Source organism: Gadus chalcogrammus, chromosome 7 (assembly GCF_026213295.1).
Source record: "Gadus chalcogrammus isolate NIFS_2021 chromosome 7, NIFS_Gcha_1.0, whole genome shotgun sequence".
NCBI lineage: Eukaryota > Metazoa > Chordata > Actinopteri > Gadiformes > Gadidae > Gadus > Gadus chalcogrammus.
The window spans coordinates 19,122,938-19,142,992 of record NC_079418.1 but is presented as its reverse complement, the minus strand read 5'-3'; the positions used below and the strand labels follow the sequence as shown (position 1 = coordinate 19,142,992).

The following is a 20,055-nucleotide window of genomic DNA, read 5'->3' as shown; positions in this document are numbered from 1 at the left end:
ACCACATCTGGGTGTGTGTGCGTAATGAAGGCCCAAGTCTTATGTTTTCAGTGATAAGCTGCTCAGAATAGTTAGCGAGAGCCGTGTGACCGTTATCGCTCAACATCTGTCACATTATCAACATGTATGAACAATCTCTATTCAAATGTGTATGGGATTAATTATGCCAATATCCATCTAACAGGCCAGTGATCATCACTATAAATCGACTATCTATGTAAAAAAAATATAATTATAGTTCGAACCAGGGAGTCCAAGGCGGGGGTTAGCATCAATCAAAGCTGTCTGCCGCATTAGCCCCGTCTGTGTATCCAAGCACCCCTAATTGGGCCAGCTTAATGTGAGCTCTGAGTTAGCCTGGAGCGCAGAACCGGCAGTTGTCATGGAAAGTTGATCTATCAACAAACCGGGCGGCCGGGCACAGAACACGACATGGAGCTCGCAGGCATTCTCATGCGTTTTTTTTAAAGTTTTTTTTTAATAGTCTCTTCAAGGGCTTTGCTATTGCGTTTTGGTACCCGGGCCTCTGAGTCAGAAGGGTCTGGGATCCTTTGCGGTTGGAAAGTCAGAGTCGGGCATGTACCCAAGGCCTGTCCTGGGGGTCGGTCTAGACATGAAGAGGTGTGTGTGTGTGTGTGTGTGTGTGTGTGTGTGTGTGTGTGTGATGTCGTCATGGCAGTGTAGTGTGGTCATTGTTTAGTAGGGCAGCAGGAAGTTCAAACGGCTTTAATTTCATAACTCAATATACTACTCATACCCATTCCTTCACAACCCCTCTTTCTCTTGATAAATGTCACAGCTTCCTTTCTGCTTTTTACCAACACTGATTTAAGAAAAACTCCTGCCAGCTGTTTAGAAAATGAAACTAGAGCATCAGAAGTGCTGTGCCGTGGGGCCACTGTGTGTCGTTGCCCTAGCGACCACAGCAGATCAGATGGCGAGAAAGCGACCGTTGGGGGACAGCATCGTTTGTTCACGGACACACCGGAGCAAGCTCATTATAAGTCTATACTGTAAGGCCTCTGGTTTGTATGTTTGCTCTCTGGTTGGTGTTATGGTGCTGGTCTGCACTACCTGTACACATTCACGCACACGCTGTGTGTGTGTGTGTGTGTGTGTGTGTGTGTGTGTGTGTGTGTGTGTGTGTGTGTGTGTGTGTGTGTGTGTGTGTGTGTGTGTGTGTGTGTGTGTGTGTGTGTGTGTGTGTGTGTGTGTGTGTGTGTGTGTGTGTGTGTGGAGATAAATGGTCATTGGTAGGACCTCTGACCACACCACTCAAAGCTGTTTTTATCCAGCCATTATTACCAAACGTGACATGATTAAAAAACAAACTCACTACATGCATCATCAGGACATGGAAACAACCCACCCACCATCGCTGTTCTCCTTCCCATGTTATCACATGACCTTAATGACTTGACGGGGAGTGGAAGTATTTGATCAATGCTTTCCACTCAAAGATGAAGCAACCGAAGTTCAAGCCACCACCAGTGTCCGGTCCCCATTAGCCTCCCAGTCCATGATGGCTGACGAGTGGAAAACAGCTGGTGATCGGGGCTGCTTGGTCCTAATGTCCAGTCCTGTGTGTGTGTGTGTGTGTGTGTGTGTGTGTGTGTGTGTGTGTGTGTGTGTGTGTGTGTGTGTGTGTGTGTGTGTGTGTGTGTGTGTGTGTGTGTGTGTGTGTGTGTGTGTGTGTGTGTGTGCGCAAAATCCTTTGCCCACTCGCTGATATTGCAACTTTATTTTCACCTTTTATTCCACATGCTCACTCACTGCAGTTACTCACCATCTCACAGGCGTGCAAAGACACAAACACACACCGGCACACAAACAGTGTGGGAGAGAGAGAGAGCCTGTTTACATTTAGCAGATATTTCGGCGCTGTTGTCGAACCCAGCCGGTGAATCACCCGATGTACATTCATCTCTCCCTGTGTTCTCGCCCGCCAGATGTTCATCGCAGACACGGTGCAGGACTCCAGCTGTTCCCTCCACGAGTTCTCCATTTCCGGCTCTACCTACGCTCCCGAGGGACAGATGTAAGTGCTCCGCCAGGCCACAAGTTCGATTCCCACTTAGGTGTGTGTGTGTGTGTGTGTGTGTGTGTGTGTGTGTGTGTGTGTGTGTGTGTGTGTGTGTGTGTGTGTGTGTGTGTGTGTGTGTGTGTGTGTGTGTGTGTGTGTGTGTGTGTGTGTGTGGATCAGGCAGCTATTGGAAAATTAAACAAATTACGACTATTGGGAAACTGCCTAAATGTCAATATAGCAGTTTCTCTCCGCCCACGGCTCCGCTGAGGAAGGACTGATCAGTCCTTATCCTTATGATCTCAATGTGCTCTTGCAGCACATGCAGAGCTCAGCGGCTTAAGTAGGCCATGATCTAGCTAGCAGATCGTTTGATCCTTGGCCACTGGTTGGTCAAAACTTTGCCTGGGCTTCATCGGTTGCCATGGTAATTCTTGTGAAAACCATGGGGATGGTTTGAGATACCTCACAGTCGCAGCAAGAAGTGTTTCTTGCCACTGAGGGAGCTAAATAACAAGATATAAATGAGAGAGAGAGTACAATTGGTTGTGGTCCCGGTGATGGGGTCGCAGGCGGTCGCTAGTGGTTTGATTCCAGTGATGTCGCGGTGACTCTGACCTCCGTGTGGATACCTCGGCTTTGTCTCATGCGCTCCTGATGGTTGCCACCGCTTTCACCTCTGCTAAATATAATGGGATATTTGGTGGAGGCTTAAATACAACGCGCTGCTTGAAGATTTTCCTGTGAACCAGATTCAACTGAGAGTTGTTATTTTTGGAGAGATCTGTTGAAATCCCTTTCCCGATCCAATCCCTTAAATCTTTTTTTTTCAACTCTGTTAAACATTGGTTCACATATGAGGTAACCATTGTACAACAAACACAAATTAGCCATGTTTCCAGGGCATGGCAGTTTTCTGCAGGCCATGGCATCTTGCCACGTGTTTCACACATATCCTCATGTCGACATGTAAGCCAGGTACAACGAGACATTCGGGACCAAGTTCACCCAACCTGCAAAGCACCCGGCAGACATTAACGTTTAGTATAACTTTTTGCGTGTTTCGGGTAACGGGTATCTTTTTGAGTGTCCAAACAACAACAACGCACTGTTCAAAGGTTGTGTGCAGCGTTGTTTTAGCTGTTTGCCAGTGAGCTCTACACGAGGAGACGATCACTCTACAGGAGTATGTTTTGGCCAAGTGTAACTGTGTGGGAGTGGTTAGCAACGGCTGCAGTCCCTCCGTGGGAAGAGATCCATCGTTGTCATGCATTCTGTATTATTGGGTTGGAAAAACAGACGCGCATGTTCTGCAGTCAACAATTGATCAAATTGTGTTTTTTGTGTTTTGTGTTTCTCCCAGACTGAAAGGAGACAAACCAGTGCAGTGTGGGGACTATGATGGGCTGTTGGAGTTGGCTACAGTGTGTGCAATGTGCAATGACTCGTCTCTCGACTACAATGAGGTCATTAACACACACACACACACACACACACACACACACACACACACACACACACACACACACACACACACACACACACACACACACACACACACACACACACACACACACACACACACACACACACACTCACACTCACACTCTCACACACAGAAAAAAATTTGGAAGTATGGTTCTGCATAACGATCAGGAACGATTGAGCTAGTCATGGAACTGGTAGGCAAACATGTTGTTTCCACATCTGCTCGTGCATCCGTGTTCCACAGTGAGCTTTTCTTTGCTGTAATTGCTTTAACGATGACGCTTGAATCGCACATGGTCTAAGCAACGGCCCAGTTTTAATTGTAATCCATAGAATTTAATAAACTTACATTTTGAAAGGGTCCTAGTAATGTGGGTTCAATTATAATCCTTTTAGGATGATTTGATCATGCAGTTTTTGCGTGATCCCGCACATTTGTAAGACGTTTTTGATTGATTCATGTCTTGGGAATTATTGGGACATATCATGGGAGTTGTTAAGCCTGAATAGCACATGGTCAATTGCGCTTGTAATCATAATTGAGCTAATACTAGTGTACCTGCGGACGTTTAGTATAGAGATGGCTGCTTGGTGAATGATGGCTAAAATTGTTGCATGTGTGTGTGTGTAATGTTGTTCCAGGCCAAGGGGGTGTACGAGAAGGTTGGGGAGGCCACAGAAACGGCCCTCACCACCTTGGTGGAGAAGATGAACGTCTTCAAGTCGAACGTCACCGGCATCAGCAAAGTGGAGCGGGCCGGGTTTTGCAACTCGGTAAATAAATAACGCCCCCACGCTAATTAGCCGTTGTTGATTGAAGATTCATTTGATTATAATTAAAGGTGCAGTGTGTAGGATTTAGTGCCATCTAGAGATGAGGTTGCAGATTGCAACCAACTGAATCCCCCACCGCCTCCTTTCCAATCTATGGTGGCCTGTAAGGTGTTTCAAAATGATGACATCTAGCACCGCATAGAGTAGCCAAGTCCCAAGTGATGAGGTTCCTTGATGGATTCATAATTCGTTTTTAATTATTTAGTCTGTGTGGCAGTAGACACCGGCCACACGCCAGCAAAGTGTCTTTCCTGGGCTCTGACGAAGACCAGGACACAGGGAGTTGTTGAATAAACCAAGTTATTGTAGGGATAGAAGTGTGTCCCAAGCAGAGCAGGTGCTTCATGCTGACCTGTTGGAGCCCACTCCCAAGTGTGGTGACGGCTGGTTTTAATCTGTGGCCTAATTATTGGATGCTCCACAGGTGTGCAGCCTCACCTGGCCCCAGAGTCCAATCAACCTGACTCAGGGGGGCCCGGTGAGCCTGCTTAAACCAGTCATCACCCCGCACACTCCACAATAGGCCTTAGTACATCAGAATGCATCATGGGAACTTTTAGTTTCGCAATACTTCATCCGGCATTTTTTGGTTGCCTCCGGAGAGTGTTAGTAATGTCGAATCCTAAATAAACATAAACATAGAGTATCCTTGGCTTAGCAAAATGTTGTTGCGCCACGTCTAGCGTGAGAAGCATTGTGGCGGTTTCAAATCCAACGTCTACCCGTTGTGACAAATCATTTGATGGCTAAATTATGACCAAAACACCAGAGCTATTAACATTCCTATACTTCTGATATGGACGAGGTTGTTGTGATGTGACGTCGCGAGGAACAAGCACTATACATTATTTATCGTCGTTCATTGCTCATATCTTGCATTCATTTTGGCCTTAATTTGATCCAGTTTAATATGGGACCTTTTGGGCAAGACTTTGAACCACTGCTTGCAGCATGGAACAAAAAGCAATACAGAATAAATATTATTTGTACACAGCTGAACTGACTTGATAGAAACTGGAAAAGTCATGCAGTGTCATATATCCTCTATTTGAGAATGATTTGGTTTCAGAATATGTATTTATTAGTCATTACTCAGTGAGCCCTTTGCTTGGCTTTTTGGATAATATATGCTTTAGTCGGCCAAAAAATATAAACGCATTCATCCGTTTATTATTTCAGTAAATCTCCAATGACTTTGCTGCCACACTTTGTAAAGTAGCTCAAAAGACGGCCTACCTTTAGCTGACAATGACTGATTGTGTTTCGCTGCCGCTCGCTGGGCTGAATCACACCAGAACAGGAGTTTCCATTTTTCCACTTGCACCTGAAGTACAGGGATATTAAAGGTCACATCAAATCCCTCCTTGGGAAAAACATATCCTGTCGGAGGCAGACCCCCGCAGACGGACACAGTCACATATCCTCAGTGCTTTGTTGTGGGGCCAAGGACACAAAAAAGGTTGTGTTGTTGGGAACAACAAGAGCAACTGCTTTTATGTTTTGTTAATGCATTCTAATGGAGATAAGAAGCCCCCCCCCCTCGCCTGGCCCAAGGGTTTTGAAGAAGACTGATTGTATACGTTAACTCTCTATCCGTCTTTCCGTTGTTGCGGGGCCGGGGGGGGGGGGGGGGGGGGGGGGGTGAAAGGAAAGGGAGTGAGTTTAGTTTTTCCCGCTCCGCCTTGCCAAGGTCCCGTCAGCCTCTCTTATCAACGGTTTTCAAGACATCTGTCAGACAGGCGGAACCCCCTGGCAGTGAGCTCTGACGTCATGCAGGGCTGGGAGGGGGGGAGGGGGTGGGGGAGGAACGTCTGAGTGGTCGGCTCGGGACTGGGATGACACCTAGTGGTGGAACGGAGTACAACATCGACGTCACCAAATTGTATTTGGTGATGTCGCTGTTGAGCCAAGGATTCCCCCAAAAATAGACCGGTTCTCTATCACATCCCTGCGGATCCTTAGGAGAATATTGGTATAGGATAAAATAGACTGTGGAAATTGTATGCGTCACCACCTGGTCTTGGTGCAGTCCTATATTTGTAATGGGCTGCATTTAGCTGCCACCTTCCTGCTATCTATTACCTCCTACTGTTCACATAGTCCTCTGATGAGGAAGCTTTTCTCCTGATCTAATCCTCAAGTTGGGTTTGTTTGTATTTGTAAAACAAAACGCATCTGGTTGTGTGTGTGTGGTAAAGGATTAGGAGCTGTCAACATGCATCAGGTTGTCAGACTGGGTCTTTGTTTGTCTTTCCGTTCCCTGACAAACATGACTTCATGTGTGTTGACATGTACATTGGACCTGTTTAACACTTTGTTTTCAAGAACAAATATAGACCGGTTGAAGATGTGTGGATTTAGGTGTGGTATAGGCGGTGCTCACACAGGCATTCACACAAGAAGTCTCGTTCTCTTTTTTTAGATGTCTTGTGTAGTGGTCTGTTTACTCCTATGTTATTCAGTCATTGAATACAGTCGGTAAATCCAGATATAGTTCAGGTGGGGAGATTGCACTCAAGGGTTTTTACTTGTGCTGGGAGTCGGAACACTCTAGCCCCTCCACGGTATCCAGCCCAGCTATAGGGGCCTTTCTTTAACCTGTACGTCTCACTCTGTGGTTCACCAGGTGATCAAACAGCTGATGAAGAAGGAGTTCACCTTGGAGTTCTCTCGCGACCGCAAGTCCATGTCAGTCTACTGCACCCCCACCACGCAGGGTTCCCAGAGCAAGATGTTCGTCAAGGTACGTGGTCGAAAACACCCTTCCCGTGCTGCCAATGCTATCACTACAAATCACTTGGGGACCCCCCCCCCCTCCTCCACCCTCCCCTGGAACGCTCTCCCAAATCCTGTCCATTAAGCTGACCCTGTCCAGCTTTAATAAGCCCCTTACATCCACCTCTGCCGTCCTACTTACAACCACTTCATCCCCTCACACTGCCTAATCCGTTTCTTCTCTTATAAGTTGTTAGCCTTTTTATATGTCATAAATAATTGGCCTGTTAAGCCCTTTGAGACTGTCATGGTGATTAAGGGCTATACAAATACGATCGAATTGAATTATATATTTGTCTTACTTTCCTGTAAAAGCGTCTTTAGGTGCTACAAAAAGCTACAAAAAGCCCAAATGCTGCTTTGTTTTTATCTTTCCCGCCTTTTTTTACCTCGTTCTAGATCCGTTCGCGTCGTTGTCTCCCCTCCTATTGGTTGTGGTGTTTATCTTCTCTTGTTTGACTGGCTCCCCCCAGGGGGCGCCGGAGAGCGTGATCGAGCGGTGCCAGTACCTGCGCGTGGGCACGGGCAAGGTGCTGCTGACCCCGGCCCTGCGGGACCAGCTGCTCTCCAAGATCCGGGAGTGGGGGACGGGCAGGGACACGCTGCGCTGTCTGGCGCTGGCCACCCGCGACCAGCCCCCCCGCCCGGCCGACATGGACCTGGTCAACTCGCCCAAGTTCGCAGAGTATGAGGTAGAGTGGCGCCCGCGGCTGGCTAACGGGGGCTGGCTAACGGGGGCTGGCTAACGGGGGCTGGCTAACGGGGGCTGGCTAACGGGGGCTGGCTAACGGGGGCTGGTAGAGCTGCTGCAGATCGACCTAGTGTGTGACTGTAGGGAGAGATGTTTGTGGTGCATCCCTCTTTCTTTGTCAGCGAAAGGAAGGTGTACTGTGTGGGTGTGCGCATCTATTTGTTAACACTGTGTGAGTGCTATGACTCAGTTGTGTGTCTTACATGCACTTGTTGGGTTTAAGTTTGGGCTGCAGAATTAATTTAACGTGACCGAAATCTCGATGTTGGCCTCTGCTAATTAGCTAATCACGAAAGGTTTAAACTCTATTCACTAACCCCTAGGCACCAACTTGCTTCCATCCTTCTCACTCACCCCCCCCCCCCCAGACGGCGCTCACCTTCGTGGGCTGCGTGGGGATGCTGGACCCCCCCAGGAAGGAGGTGGTGGGCTCCATTCAGCTGTGCCGCGAGGCGGGCATCCGGGTCATCATGATCACCGGGGACAACAAGGGCACGGCCATCGCCATCTGCCGCCGCATCGGCATCTTCGGCGAGGACGAGGACGTGTCGGACCGGGCGTACACGGGCCGGGAGTTCGACGACCTGCCCGGCGACTCCCAGCGCGACGCGGTGAAGCGGGCGCAGTGCTTCGCCCGCGTGGAGCCCGCGCACAAGTCCAAGATCGTGGGCTTCCTGCAGTCCTTCGACGAGATCACCGCCATGGTGAGCAGCCTGTGTGTGTCTGTGTGTGTTGGTATTGGAGTGTGTGTGTGTGTGTGTGTGTGTGTGTGTGTGTGTGTGTGTGTGTGTGTGTGTGTGTGTGTGTGTGTGTGTGTGTGTGTGTGTGTGTGTGTGTGTGTGTGTGTGTGTGTGTGTGTGCGCGCGCTTTTAGGGGGCAGCTCGTGTTGGTTTGTTTGTTGTGTTTGTTTGTTTGAGATGGAAGAGTCACTGAAAACTGTCTGAACGGTTAAAAAAAAGTCAAAGCTTGGCAAGTACACATGGACACCCCCCTACCCCCAAACTACACATTTCACTACAATTGATATCAAAATATAATGTTGCAGAAAATATTCCATACCTTTTTTATCTACCAGTTGAGGAATGGGAAGGGTTGGGTTTTATCCAGGGCTGAGCAGATTCTGAGAAAACAAACAAACAAGCGAATACCTCCCGGAACTTCTTATCCGGCGCTGCTTCCACCCTCAAAGATTTAGTCACTTGCTGAAATCTCTGTAGATGACTGCAGTGCACGCAATGTGTGTGATAGTCAGAAAAGCAAAGCTTATGTGATTTAATATTTTGATCCAATTTCCTCGTCTCACTTGGAGACCCCGCTGGTCTTAACTACTGTAAGATCCCCTGGCCAAACCCAAACCCGCATCGAGTACAAAACAAGTTTTTCCGCATAGAACGAGAATCACTTATTTTGAAGGTGACCGACGGCCTCGGTGTGTATGGGAGGAGAACACAGAGAGTGACTGACGGCTTGTCAGCTCTCTTTGGTGACTCTTGCCTGCCATGGCCCCTCTCTATCAGAGGCTGTCATCACAAAAACATTGCCGGGGACACGGGTGGGGGGGGGGTGGTGGTGTGACGGCACGGAAAGACGGGGACGGAAGACGTCCATGGCACCGTTTGTCACGTAGCGTCGGTAGAGGCAGAGCTGCCGTGTGGTTCCCTGTCGGTGGAGCAGAGGCTGATCTCTCTCCGGATTAGCCCGGTCCGCTGGGAGAACCGTAATGAACCCCAAGCAGAGCTGGATGTCAGCTCCGCTCCAATCTAATCCTCGCCACTCGTGTAAACCCCCAGCGGCCACAGAGGAGGGGAGAGAGTCTATTTATGACAAATATAAATAATTAAGCCTACATGTTATTGAAATGACGTGGGTTCGTTGAAGGGGCGGTGTTGACTTAGGAGATCTAAATAACTAGCCTTTCGGAACGTTTGACATCTTTTTTGAAGCAACACTTACTATACAAAATGATATAATGAATATAACTAACAATGAAAGAACATCGAGTGCAGGTATTTTGTGATTAGGGGGCCATCTAGTTAACTGATTTGAAAGAAATTAGCTTAAAGGCTTTTAGTTGATGCCTTTATGTCCCTGCGAGCCAAGTGCACTGACGTTTGGCCAAGCATGGTGGAACCCAGTGATGCCATAACGGTTCATGATGTCATACCCCCCCTCTGCCCCACCAGACTGGCGACGGCGTGAATGACGCGCCCGCCCTGAAGAAGGCGGAGATCGGCATCGCCATGGGCTCCGGCACGGCCGTGGCCAAGTCGGCCTCGGAGATGGTGCTGTCGGACGACAACTTCTCCACCATCGTGGCGGCGGTGGAGGAGGGGCGCGCCATCTACAACAACATGAAGCAGTTCATCAGATACCTCATCTCCTCCAACGTGGGGGAGGTGGTCTGGTGAGGGCAGCCCCCCCCCCCCGCACACTCGCACACACTCGACTCACTCCACGTCAGTCACTTGCTTATTCCTAGACGCGGCTCACTCACTCACTCACTCACTCACTCACTCACTCACTCACTCACTCACTCACTCACTCACTCACTCACTCACTCACTCACTCACTCACTCACTCACTCACTCACTCACTCACTCACTCACTCAATGACTGCACTCACTCACTCACTCACTCACTCACTCACTCACTCACTCACTCACTCACTCACTCACTCACTCAATGACTGCACTCACTCACTCACTCACTCAATGACTGCACTCACTCATTCACTGGAGGCTGAATTACTAGACTCCCTGATTCATTGACTAACTCGCTGCTCTCAGGCACACACTCACTAAAGTGTGTGTGTGTGTGTGTGTGTGTGTGTGTGTGTGTGTGTGTGTGTGTGTGTGTGTGTGTGTGTGTGTGTGTGTGTGTGTGTGTGTGTGTGTGTGTGTGTGTGTGTGTGTGTGTGTGCAGTATCTTCCTGACAGCCATCCTGGGTCTTCCCGAGGCCCTGATCCCCGTCCAGCTACTGTGGGTCAACCTGGTGACGGACGGCCTTCCCGCCACCGCCCTGGGCTTCAACCCTCCCGACCTGGACATCATGGACAAGCCCCCCCGCAACCCCAAGGAGCCCCTGATCTCCGGCTGGCTCTTGTTCAGATACCTGGCCATCGGAGGTGCGCTACTGCTTACTGGCTAACACTTTGTAATTTTGATGCAGTCATTGTTAGCATAGCATGTGGTTAAGTCAAAATGTGCGACAACAAAACACGTGTGACTAAAGTTATCTCTCCTGTAAACCCTGACTCAAGGACATATACCTATTTTTTTAATTCATGCTAATTGTTCTGATTATTGACTGTTCTGAACGATGGACACGCAGTCACTACCGCAACTGGTAGTAGCTATGAGGCGGCCATGTTGGTTCCTGTGCATTGAGAGGGATTCTTGGGGTTTCTCTTCCAGGGTACGTGGGTCTCGGCACCGTGGGTGCTGCCACCTGGTGGTACCTGTACGACGCCACGGGTCCACAGGTGTCCTTCTATCAGCTGGTAAGATAAGCAGCGAGTTGAACGGACACTTGCACACAATTCTGCCTTATCTTTTCTATTTTTAAGGCCATTACATGTTTTGAAGTTTTTAATTGTTTTGCATGAGGCTTCTGGGTTCAATCCCTGACATTCGCAGCCCAACTGTAGACCACCTTGAGCAAGAGGCCCACCTTCTTTCTATATATTTAGTGACTAAATAAAGACCGGTATGTTCATGATCAAGTTTTGATCAAGTCAAATGCACAGCAAACGTCATTGCTGGCAATTTAATTCAAGTGTTCCAAGCTCCCCTCGACAGTGTGGGTACTGAAGAAGTAGATACAATAAAATAAAGGTAAATAAAAAATACCTAATTGGAAACGGTAAAGCATTGAGATCCAACCAATAGACTCAAAGAGACAGTGTCCTTTGATCCAGCTCAGTTCATTTTAAATAGAAAAGTAGAAACCAAAAGCACATCTTCCCCATGCTTGCACTCGACTCTCGGCTGATTCCCATTGCTCTCGGTCTCCCTCCACAGAGGAACTTCATGCACTGCGGCGGAGACAACCCCATCTTCGAGGGGGTGGACTGCGAGGTGTTTGAGTCCCGCTACCCCACCACCATGGCGCTGTCCGTGTTGGTCACCATTGAGATGTTCAACGCCCTGAACAGGTCAGTGGGCCGTTCCCCTGTCCGGGGGGGACAGTGGTGCTTGAACCTGCATGGAGGCCATGGATTGTGATCACTTTGAGCGGAGAGCTGTGATGCATTTGTCGTCAGCGCGCTTTGAGCTTATACGAGAACCGATAACTAATTGAACATGGAGCGCAAAAGCTGCTGCTAATGATGGGAGTTTAAACCTAAAAGGTGAAAACGTGAAATACATTTTTCTGGAGTGCGTTTGTAATGGTTAATGAAAAGGGGGAAGTTACCATCCCATAAAAGCACTGCCTTCAATTATTTATAAGATGAAAGGCTTCTTGTGGCTGGTGTTCTTCTGCCTAACCGACGGAAGACGACAATGTCACATGGTTTGTTTAAATCTCAGTGGGCTACCAATCCACTCGGGTTCAGTTGTCCAAACTCCCTGAGATAAGTCGGTGCTTTCACCTCTCCTGGTCATGCATCGTTGTTTTGTGTGTTTGATCACTTCCAACGCTGATGGTTCGGTCTTCATCTCACCCACAGCCTGTCTGAGAACCAGTCTCTGATCCGGATGCCTCCCTGGGTCAACTTCTGGCTTCTGGGAGCCATCGTCCTGTCCATGTCCCTCCACTTCCTCATCCTCTATGTGGAGCCCCTGCCTGTGAGTACCGGGCCCTCGCACGGACACGTTTAGGGGGTAATGTCGTCCATAGATCAACTTTTATTTTTCCATGTGGTGAGTGGAAAATTCGTTTTTTTTTGTTTGAATGAACTCAACATTACCATAGCAAAATAATCACATCGAAATTATGGGTCATTACAATGTAGCCTTCTAATTGGCACACATTAGTTGGCCAATTGTTGATAATTACAAAAGATGGCTTCTCCCGGCACAAATTTGAACACTCATTTGAGCCCATCAGGCGGAAATAACAATTAGTAGCAGTCTCTTGCGGCCCAGGCATAAACCAGCCAAATTAGAGTAACTACAACACGCACTCATTTGATAACGGTAATACATTTAATTTATGTAGTGCTTGTCTCATAAACACTTAATTTCAATTTAATTGGAGTGATTTTCTATAACTTGAAACTAATTGGCAATATCCTCATTGTTTTAAAAGTGCTTGTGGTTTAAAATGTGGTTAGGCATTAATTAGTTATCATATTTTGCATATTAGGTGTAGAAATAAATAAAGGGCCAAATATTAAAATTCAAATGGATTCAGAGTTTTAGAAAGGGCTTCCCTAGTCCACAAAGGACAGATTGCGTGGGCCTCCATATTTCCTCACTATTGGGGAGGGTTGAAATTTTGAATCTTCAACCTTGTAGAATCTTCACGAAAAATAAATAAAGAAATGTACATGATTGTACCCCTATTTACTTGTGATTGGATGATCATCAAGTCGAGGCCTTCTGATTGGCTCATCACTGAACCTCGTATGGTCTACAGTTGATCTTCCAGGTGACTCCTCTGCACTGGTCCCAGTGGGTCGTGGTCCTGAAGATTTCCATCCCGGTCATCCTATTGGACGAGGTGCTGAAATGCATGTCCAGGCACTACCAGGACGGTAGGCTCAGCAACACTGATTCAGCCTCATTCTGTTCTGGAAGAAAGGTTTTAGAGCGATACTCCAAATAATTGAATACTATGAATTTAGTTTTAAGTGTTGTAAATCAGCAAGGCCTTGTTCCGACTACAGTTGTCCTTGTTAAATCTTCCTTCTGCTTCTGCAATTGTTATAGATTTGTTTTTGCAATGACAAAATTATACATAAATATGAAAAGGTATCACGATACAAGATGTCCAAAGTAAACAAACTAGCGATTATGCATATCACCTAGTAACACCAATTGTAGGAATTAAGAGTTTCTTTCCAATTTGATAAATATTTTTAACCCAGGACATGAACGTTTTGGTACGAGAGACACAAACTAAAGTTCCGCGTGTTATCACCCCGATATTAAAGGCTGCCCAAAGACTTTTGATGGGCTCTAACGGACAGTTTTCTTTTTATAATTGTTAGCACCCACTTTTTGTAAGGAAAGGAAAATGGGGAGATTTACCTAAATCTCGAGTTGAGAATGCTTTGTATAATCCCCAAAATAATTCCAGTAAATTTTGCATAAACCTTTCACTCAAAAGGTTATTAATTTTTCCAAATGGCTGATAACGATATGCATAACCTTTCTCTTGTTTTGCTTTCCTTTCTTGTCTCATGGAAATCCTTGCTGTGCCGATAATAACCATCATGCCTCATGTTTTTCTTTGATTGACAGGTGACGACGCGCACAAATATAGGATACGGCAGACATCTTAGAACACACACACACACACACACACACACACACACACACACACACACACACACACACACACACACACACACACACACACACACACACACACACACACACACACACACACACACACACACACACACACACACACACACACACACACACACACACACTCTTCCAGCCAGAAAATGCATGATCAACCCTCCCTCCAGCCGTCCAACCACCACTAGAAGCGAGAGCTCGATGCCCATGAGTGGACCAGCGGGTGCACGGGCGGGAGCGAATGTGTGAATAAGTGAGCAGGCGAATGTGTGTTCAGTGGGCAGCATATTTGCGGTTGCTAGATATAGAGCAGTACAGTACAATGCAGACCGACTGAGAGTCATGGGCTTCTAAACAATCCTTTCTGCTTGTTTTTATTGGCTAGCACAGTCAAAGGTATATATGGGTGCAAAAGCCGGGCTTCAGACCTTTAGGTTAATTTGGGGGGTGGGGGGGGGGGGCTCGAGTTGAGTCGGTTGAAGGGGCTTCCTGCAGTCAGCTCAGGGCCCCCAGAGGACACACGGATGAGGACCTGGGATTCACACAAGCGGTGTACGCACGTTTCCATTGCAGTCCCCTTTTGGTTAAGGCAAGCCAAAACGCAAGGCGTTATTCGTTCACAACAAGAGCCTTGGCTTTGCATGGGCAGGGCCTCGTCAAACTACACTACAGGCTTCCTCCTGTCCAGCTGTACCACGGCTGTGCTTCTTCACGTCATCACTTGCCCTTTCTTGCGGTTCCCTCACTCCTTCACTGTCACGACCTTGGGGCCGGATTTGGGTGTAAAATTTAACGCACAGACACTCACTTACCCACACACACACAAACACACACTCAATCACTCACTCACACACTCACTCACTCCCCCAGCCCCCAGATCTTCTCTTGAGGTCTTGGTGAAATTAGGCTTTAGCTCTTGGACGGTCAATGGCACAACATTGAACCGTTGGCAGGAATTGAGGCAGGGCTTGGCTAGTTAGTCGCTCGGTAGACTTGTCTGCACTTGTGTATTAATTACTTGCTCGCTTATCTTAAAAAGAAGGAACCTGACCCCATGGCAACAACTTCAATGCCTTATACAGCCCACCGCACATCCACATGACCTATGTGGTTAAAGATGAATGAATGTTTCTAGCCAGCCCCTAACATTACTTTCAATCATTCCACCCTTCCTTCATTTTTCCACCTGACTTCAGGCGTGATTTAGATCTTAAAGGTCCCGGCTGATGATCTTCATGTACCGTGGGGGTCACCTCTCCTGTTGCCCTGCTTGTTTGGCTTAGCGCCGCTACCTTCAGCGCGTTAGCTTCAGATGCTTTAGTAACGCCGGCTCACTTGGCTTCCGTTTTTTATGACGCCTAATAATGTATATGACTGAATGAGCCCAGGGGGTTTCGGATTGTATCTTAAGTTCTTAATTATTATTGTGTTTTCTATGATTCTGTGGGTCCCTGGTGCTCTCGTGCGCTGGGCTAGGCTGATTTTTAGTGGCTTGCAACGGGGAGAACACCACTCTTTAAGTTCCTCGATAGCGTCCCCGGGCCACCGTGCCTGGTTCGTGGCAGGCCGAGCTCCACGTCAAACGTCATATCTGATTTCCAAACAAGGCAGCAACAACTTCCAAGCTGTTTGACTTGAACCCGGTGTGGACTTTAATGTTACAATATCAATAACTGTTTAAAAAAGAAAAACCTGCACAAAAAGCTGTAAAAAAAAGAATAATGAAAAAGACAAAAAAAGGCGGTTCAGAGGTTGTTGGTTTTCATTGGTTTGTTGCTACGTTTTTTTAAGATGTTACCACCTCTGTCTGGACCAGCGGTGGCATGGGGGTCCCTGGACCCTCTAGTCGGCTGCTTTCCGTCCCCTGGGTCCCCTGTGGCCCTTCAACATGCGGGGCCCCTTCGGCTTCCGCCAAGCACTATAGATCTGCATAGCCTTGTTATTTACTACTGAACCTCCATTTCTGTACAGAAGCTGATGGCATGGAACCTTGTTACTGTAATTAATAACCTATACAGTATATATATATTTAATTTTTTTGACTTGCGTTAATTAAAAATCTATTTACCGATAATCAATGACAAAAAAACCTGTTGTGAGAAACCATTTTTATCTGAGCACATGATTTGTTATAAGGTTGTAGTTTTCTTTTTTTTTTAATAGAACGGTTGGTTATTTGTTGTTCCTGTTTGGTTTTTACAGTTGCTGGGGTTTAGTGTCTTTTACTGTAGGGAAATGTGTATCCTGTTTAGGAATCGTGCTTGAGTTAAGACAACGACGACGATGATGGTGATTATTATTGATCGATGATCCAGTGAAGCGTGACCTGGTGGGAGAATGTTTAAGAATTTGTGAATGCATTGTCTGGTTTACACTGATGAGCGAAATGGGACGATCAGTTTAATGGCGTTTTACGAGCGTGCATTGAAGGGCTTGATGTGGCTGTTGGCTCTAGAGACCTCATAGTCGGTCGGCCATTTAACGAGGGACCATGTTCCCTCAAGCATGGTACTCATGGTCTTGTCTCCGTTAACGATTAAAACAAAAATTACCCGCCATATTATTTTAAGAGGTTAGTTTGGCTTGGGTTGGTGTATGTTGACCACCCAGTCCCTCGTCCTTTTGTCTAAAATATCCACTGTCTCTAGAGCCGGAATCCCACCTTGAAATTGAATTAAAAGGGTTCTCTGTATTGCCTTGTTAATATTAAATGTGGACACATAATTTTATAAACAACAAAGACATGAAAATAAAGATTATTTATCTTGTTATTTATACAGAGGTGTTCTGTGTTTGTTTTTATTTATTTTACTGTTTAAACTGCTTAAAGTTGACTATTGAAATCATTGAAGACTATCTGACACAATGCTATATCTCAACCTAAAATGCGTATCTATAGAAACTAGACTGCTGTTGACTGGTGTATGAGCTATTTTAGCATTAAGATGGAAGTGAAACAATTGAGTCACAAGCAGGGGCGTAGCCACATGGGGGTCACCCCGCTGCGCCCCGAGTATGAGAAAAGAAAAAAAGAAATACTGAACGGAAACGGTCTAAAGAAAGCTGAAATATATGCACTAATAGTTTGATCTAACCTTGACTTATTATTCTTATTCAAAGTGTTATAATTTGACGTTATGAATAAATATTGCACTGAAAATAGCCCCCGCCCCCCACCACCACCACCACAGTAATAATGTCCTGGCTACGCCCGTGGTTGCAAGTCTAACATGACCTGCGCTTTCCTTTTGCAATGGTATGACGCATTCTCACCAGTAGAGGGAAGTGTTTCCCCATTAGCTCAGTCTAAATGCAGTTCATACAACCTATGATCCACCTGAAACGACAGGTAAATGGCATATAAGGGGAAGTCACATTTTTTGATTGAGTGGAGTATGCAGAAATATTTTAAGAACTTTTGAGAGCGAGAGAGGCTTGTGTCCAGTTCATGAATTCATCCAAATAAATCCCTATTCCTTGGCCTACTATAACAAAACAGCGGGGAGCCTTGCACATTTCTACCTGCGGTGTGTGACGACAGGTATAGACGCATGCACTCAAACACCATCCTTGCTTAATGCTAAGCGCACGGTTCTAATCGCTCCCACTGAAAAGGTAAACACAGATTTCACAGGAGAGGGAAAGGCCCTCATCGTGAGGACATGGGGTCTATAGGGCTCTAGACGACGACACACAGCCTCACAAGATGCCTCTAATAGAGAGGAAAAGGATCTCATTACAGCCCGAGTCGGTTTCCGCTCAGACCTACAGAGACTCACAGGATGCACCCACAGGGTAAGGCTGGATAGCGAGGCGTCAGTCCTACCCATTATCACCCTTCATAACAATATGTAGTCATTCAGCCGTTCCTTTTATCCAAAGTGAAGGCGACAGGGACTCTTCTTTAGATGTGTCACTACTACGGTACAGGTATGGTTTGGCAATCTTGCTCAAGGACGCCTGCTGATATGAAACCAGAACCCTCCAGGTGAGAGTCAAACACCCACACCTCAACACTGTCCTGGCCCCACAAGATTGTTCAAGTGTGGCTCATAGATTTGAACCGAGTCAATGTTCATCTGACACTTGACTTTGAGATGCAGTCAGGACATCCTCAGCTCGGACCGGAGAAAAAGGGTTGTGGGAGGACTTGTGCCACCATCGCACTCAAGAAGAGGCGCCTAAGGTCACGACCCAAATGCATAAACGACTCCTTGTAAACACACCATTTTTTTATTTCATTAAAATTGTGTGTTAAGTATAAAGTCTTCGTTCTCGATGAGCCCGTGTCCACCTCATCCTGCCCCTTGGGTTTAGTTGTGCACAGGGTTCGAGTTAGGTGGGAGCCAGTGGGAGCTGAGCTCCCATAGAGAGAGGTCTGGCTTCCATGAAAGCAGGATATTTAAATATCGGTGGGGGTCTCTGAAGATACACCAGCATAATATTGTAATTACAAATAAAGCTGTTTTCCCTTCCACATGCAGAGTAATATTGACGTTAAGTGGGATAATAGAACGCTGGTCATTATCGGGAAAATAAGCCCAGACAGGGCGAACCGGACACCGACGCGAAACAGAGGTGTCTTCGACCTGAAGGGGCTTATTTACGACTTATTTTCAACAACTCAGCGCAAGGCCGGTACGCCCTCCCCCGTCAACAACTCGGCGCAAGGCCGGTACGGTCATCTCTCTCTCTCCCCCTCATCATCATAACTCGAACCCTGGTTGTGCACCATGATGCAATTAAGTTGTTCCAAAAAGGGACCTTGTCAAGAGCTGCCCTCAGCTGGTAGCCATGGCCCGTGGACGAGGTGGAGGTATTATGGTTTACTTATTTTAAGCACATTTATATGAATATTAATTCAATCATAACCAATAGAGGGACCACAGTTTTAAGCAAAATTGTAGTAAATGTGAATGGAGAAGTCGCTTTCAAACGGCGCCAGGTGGCCAGCAGAGGCCGCCCCATTTACCTCCTCTCTGATTTGATGCCAATAGACTTTAATAAGACTTAATCGGGTCGGTGGTGAAACAAAAATGAAAGGCAAGCCCTCACACGATGCGACCTTATTAGAAAGTGGTCTGACGTTGTATATTAGTCAAGTTACTTCGTTACATTTGCTGCAACAGATTTAAACTGTGCTATATTAATGTCACAATTTAAAACCGCAACCTGACGGACTTTAAGACCCGTGGCGATGACCTTACATAGCGAAAGTTGCATTCTCCTTTTTCTGTGAGAAATGTTTTTTTTTTTAATCCACGTTATTGTACGACCGTTCTTCATACAGTACGGTCGTAATCCAGTGCCTCGGATGGATCCGTAGGCTATATCCAGCCGCAGGGTGTCCTCGCAGTGCCTTCATGAGCCGATAGACTAGGCAAGTAGTGCATACGGTCCAAGCTTTCCGGAAGAGAGGGTGTGAAATATGGGACAATTTTCAGGTCGGCAGCAGAGCATACAATACACCGGTGTAGTACATTGTGGGGATGCATGTACGTGATGCGACTGTAGTGCTTTCACTGCTTGTCAGGGGCAGCTACTGTTCTATCCGGGCTCGTCTGCTTACGATAGTAATTTAGAGTGTCGGCACTGTATGTTTACGGACAGTGAACCTGGATATCCCCGAATTTCATCCCAGCGGCAGAAAAGCAGTGGACCACTTGATTGGTAAGTGAAACTTCAAACATCGTCCACCTTTACACCTGTGCAC

The 20,055-nt window shown here is 46.9% G+C and overlaps 2 protein-coding genes across 2 annotated transcripts in view; both read left to right on the top strand.

The window, feature by feature from the left end:
* Positions 1 to 14,785, top strand: part of atp2a3 (ATPase sarcoplasmic/endoplasmic reticulum Ca2+ transporting 3) — a 36,220-nt gene extending 21,435 nt beyond the window's left edge. The window contains exons 9-21 of the mRNA XM_056593875.1: positions 1,950 to 2,038; positions 3,387 to 3,489; positions 4,154 to 4,285; positions 6,972 to 7,088; positions 7,594 to 7,812; positions 8,240 to 8,575; positions 10,055 to 10,275; positions 10,794 to 10,996; positions 11,286 to 11,371; positions 11,892 to 12,025; positions 12,542 to 12,659; positions 13,453 to 13,570; positions 14,280 to 14,785. Coding sequence (XP_056449850.1) covers positions 1,950 to 2,038; positions 3,387 to 3,489; positions 4,154 to 4,285; positions 6,972 to 7,088; positions 7,594 to 7,812; positions 8,240 to 8,575; positions 10,055 to 10,275; positions 10,794 to 10,996; positions 11,286 to 11,371; positions 11,892 to 12,025; positions 12,542 to 12,659; positions 13,453 to 13,570; positions 14,280 to 14,320 — 1,917 coding nt within the window. The 3' untranslated portion in view covers positions 14,321 to 14,785. The remainder of the gene's footprint in view (positions 1 to 1,949; positions 2,039 to 3,386; positions 3,490 to 4,153; positions 4,286 to 6,971; positions 7,089 to 7,593; positions 7,813 to 8,239; positions 8,576 to 10,054; positions 10,276 to 10,793; positions 10,997 to 11,285; positions 11,372 to 11,891; positions 12,026 to 12,541; positions 12,660 to 13,452; positions 13,571 to 14,279) is intronic.
* A 4,584-nt stretch (positions 14,786 to 19,369) lies between these two features.
* Positions 19,370 to 20,055, top strand: part of camkk1a (calcium/calmodulin-dependent protein kinase kinase 1, alpha a) — a 47,900-nt gene continuing 47,214 nt past the window's right edge. Inside the window, exon 1 of the mRNA XM_056595013.1 lies at positions 19,370 to 20,012. The gene's annotated coding sequence lies outside the window, so the exon portion shown is untranslated. The remainder of the gene's footprint in view (positions 20,013 to 20,055) is intronic.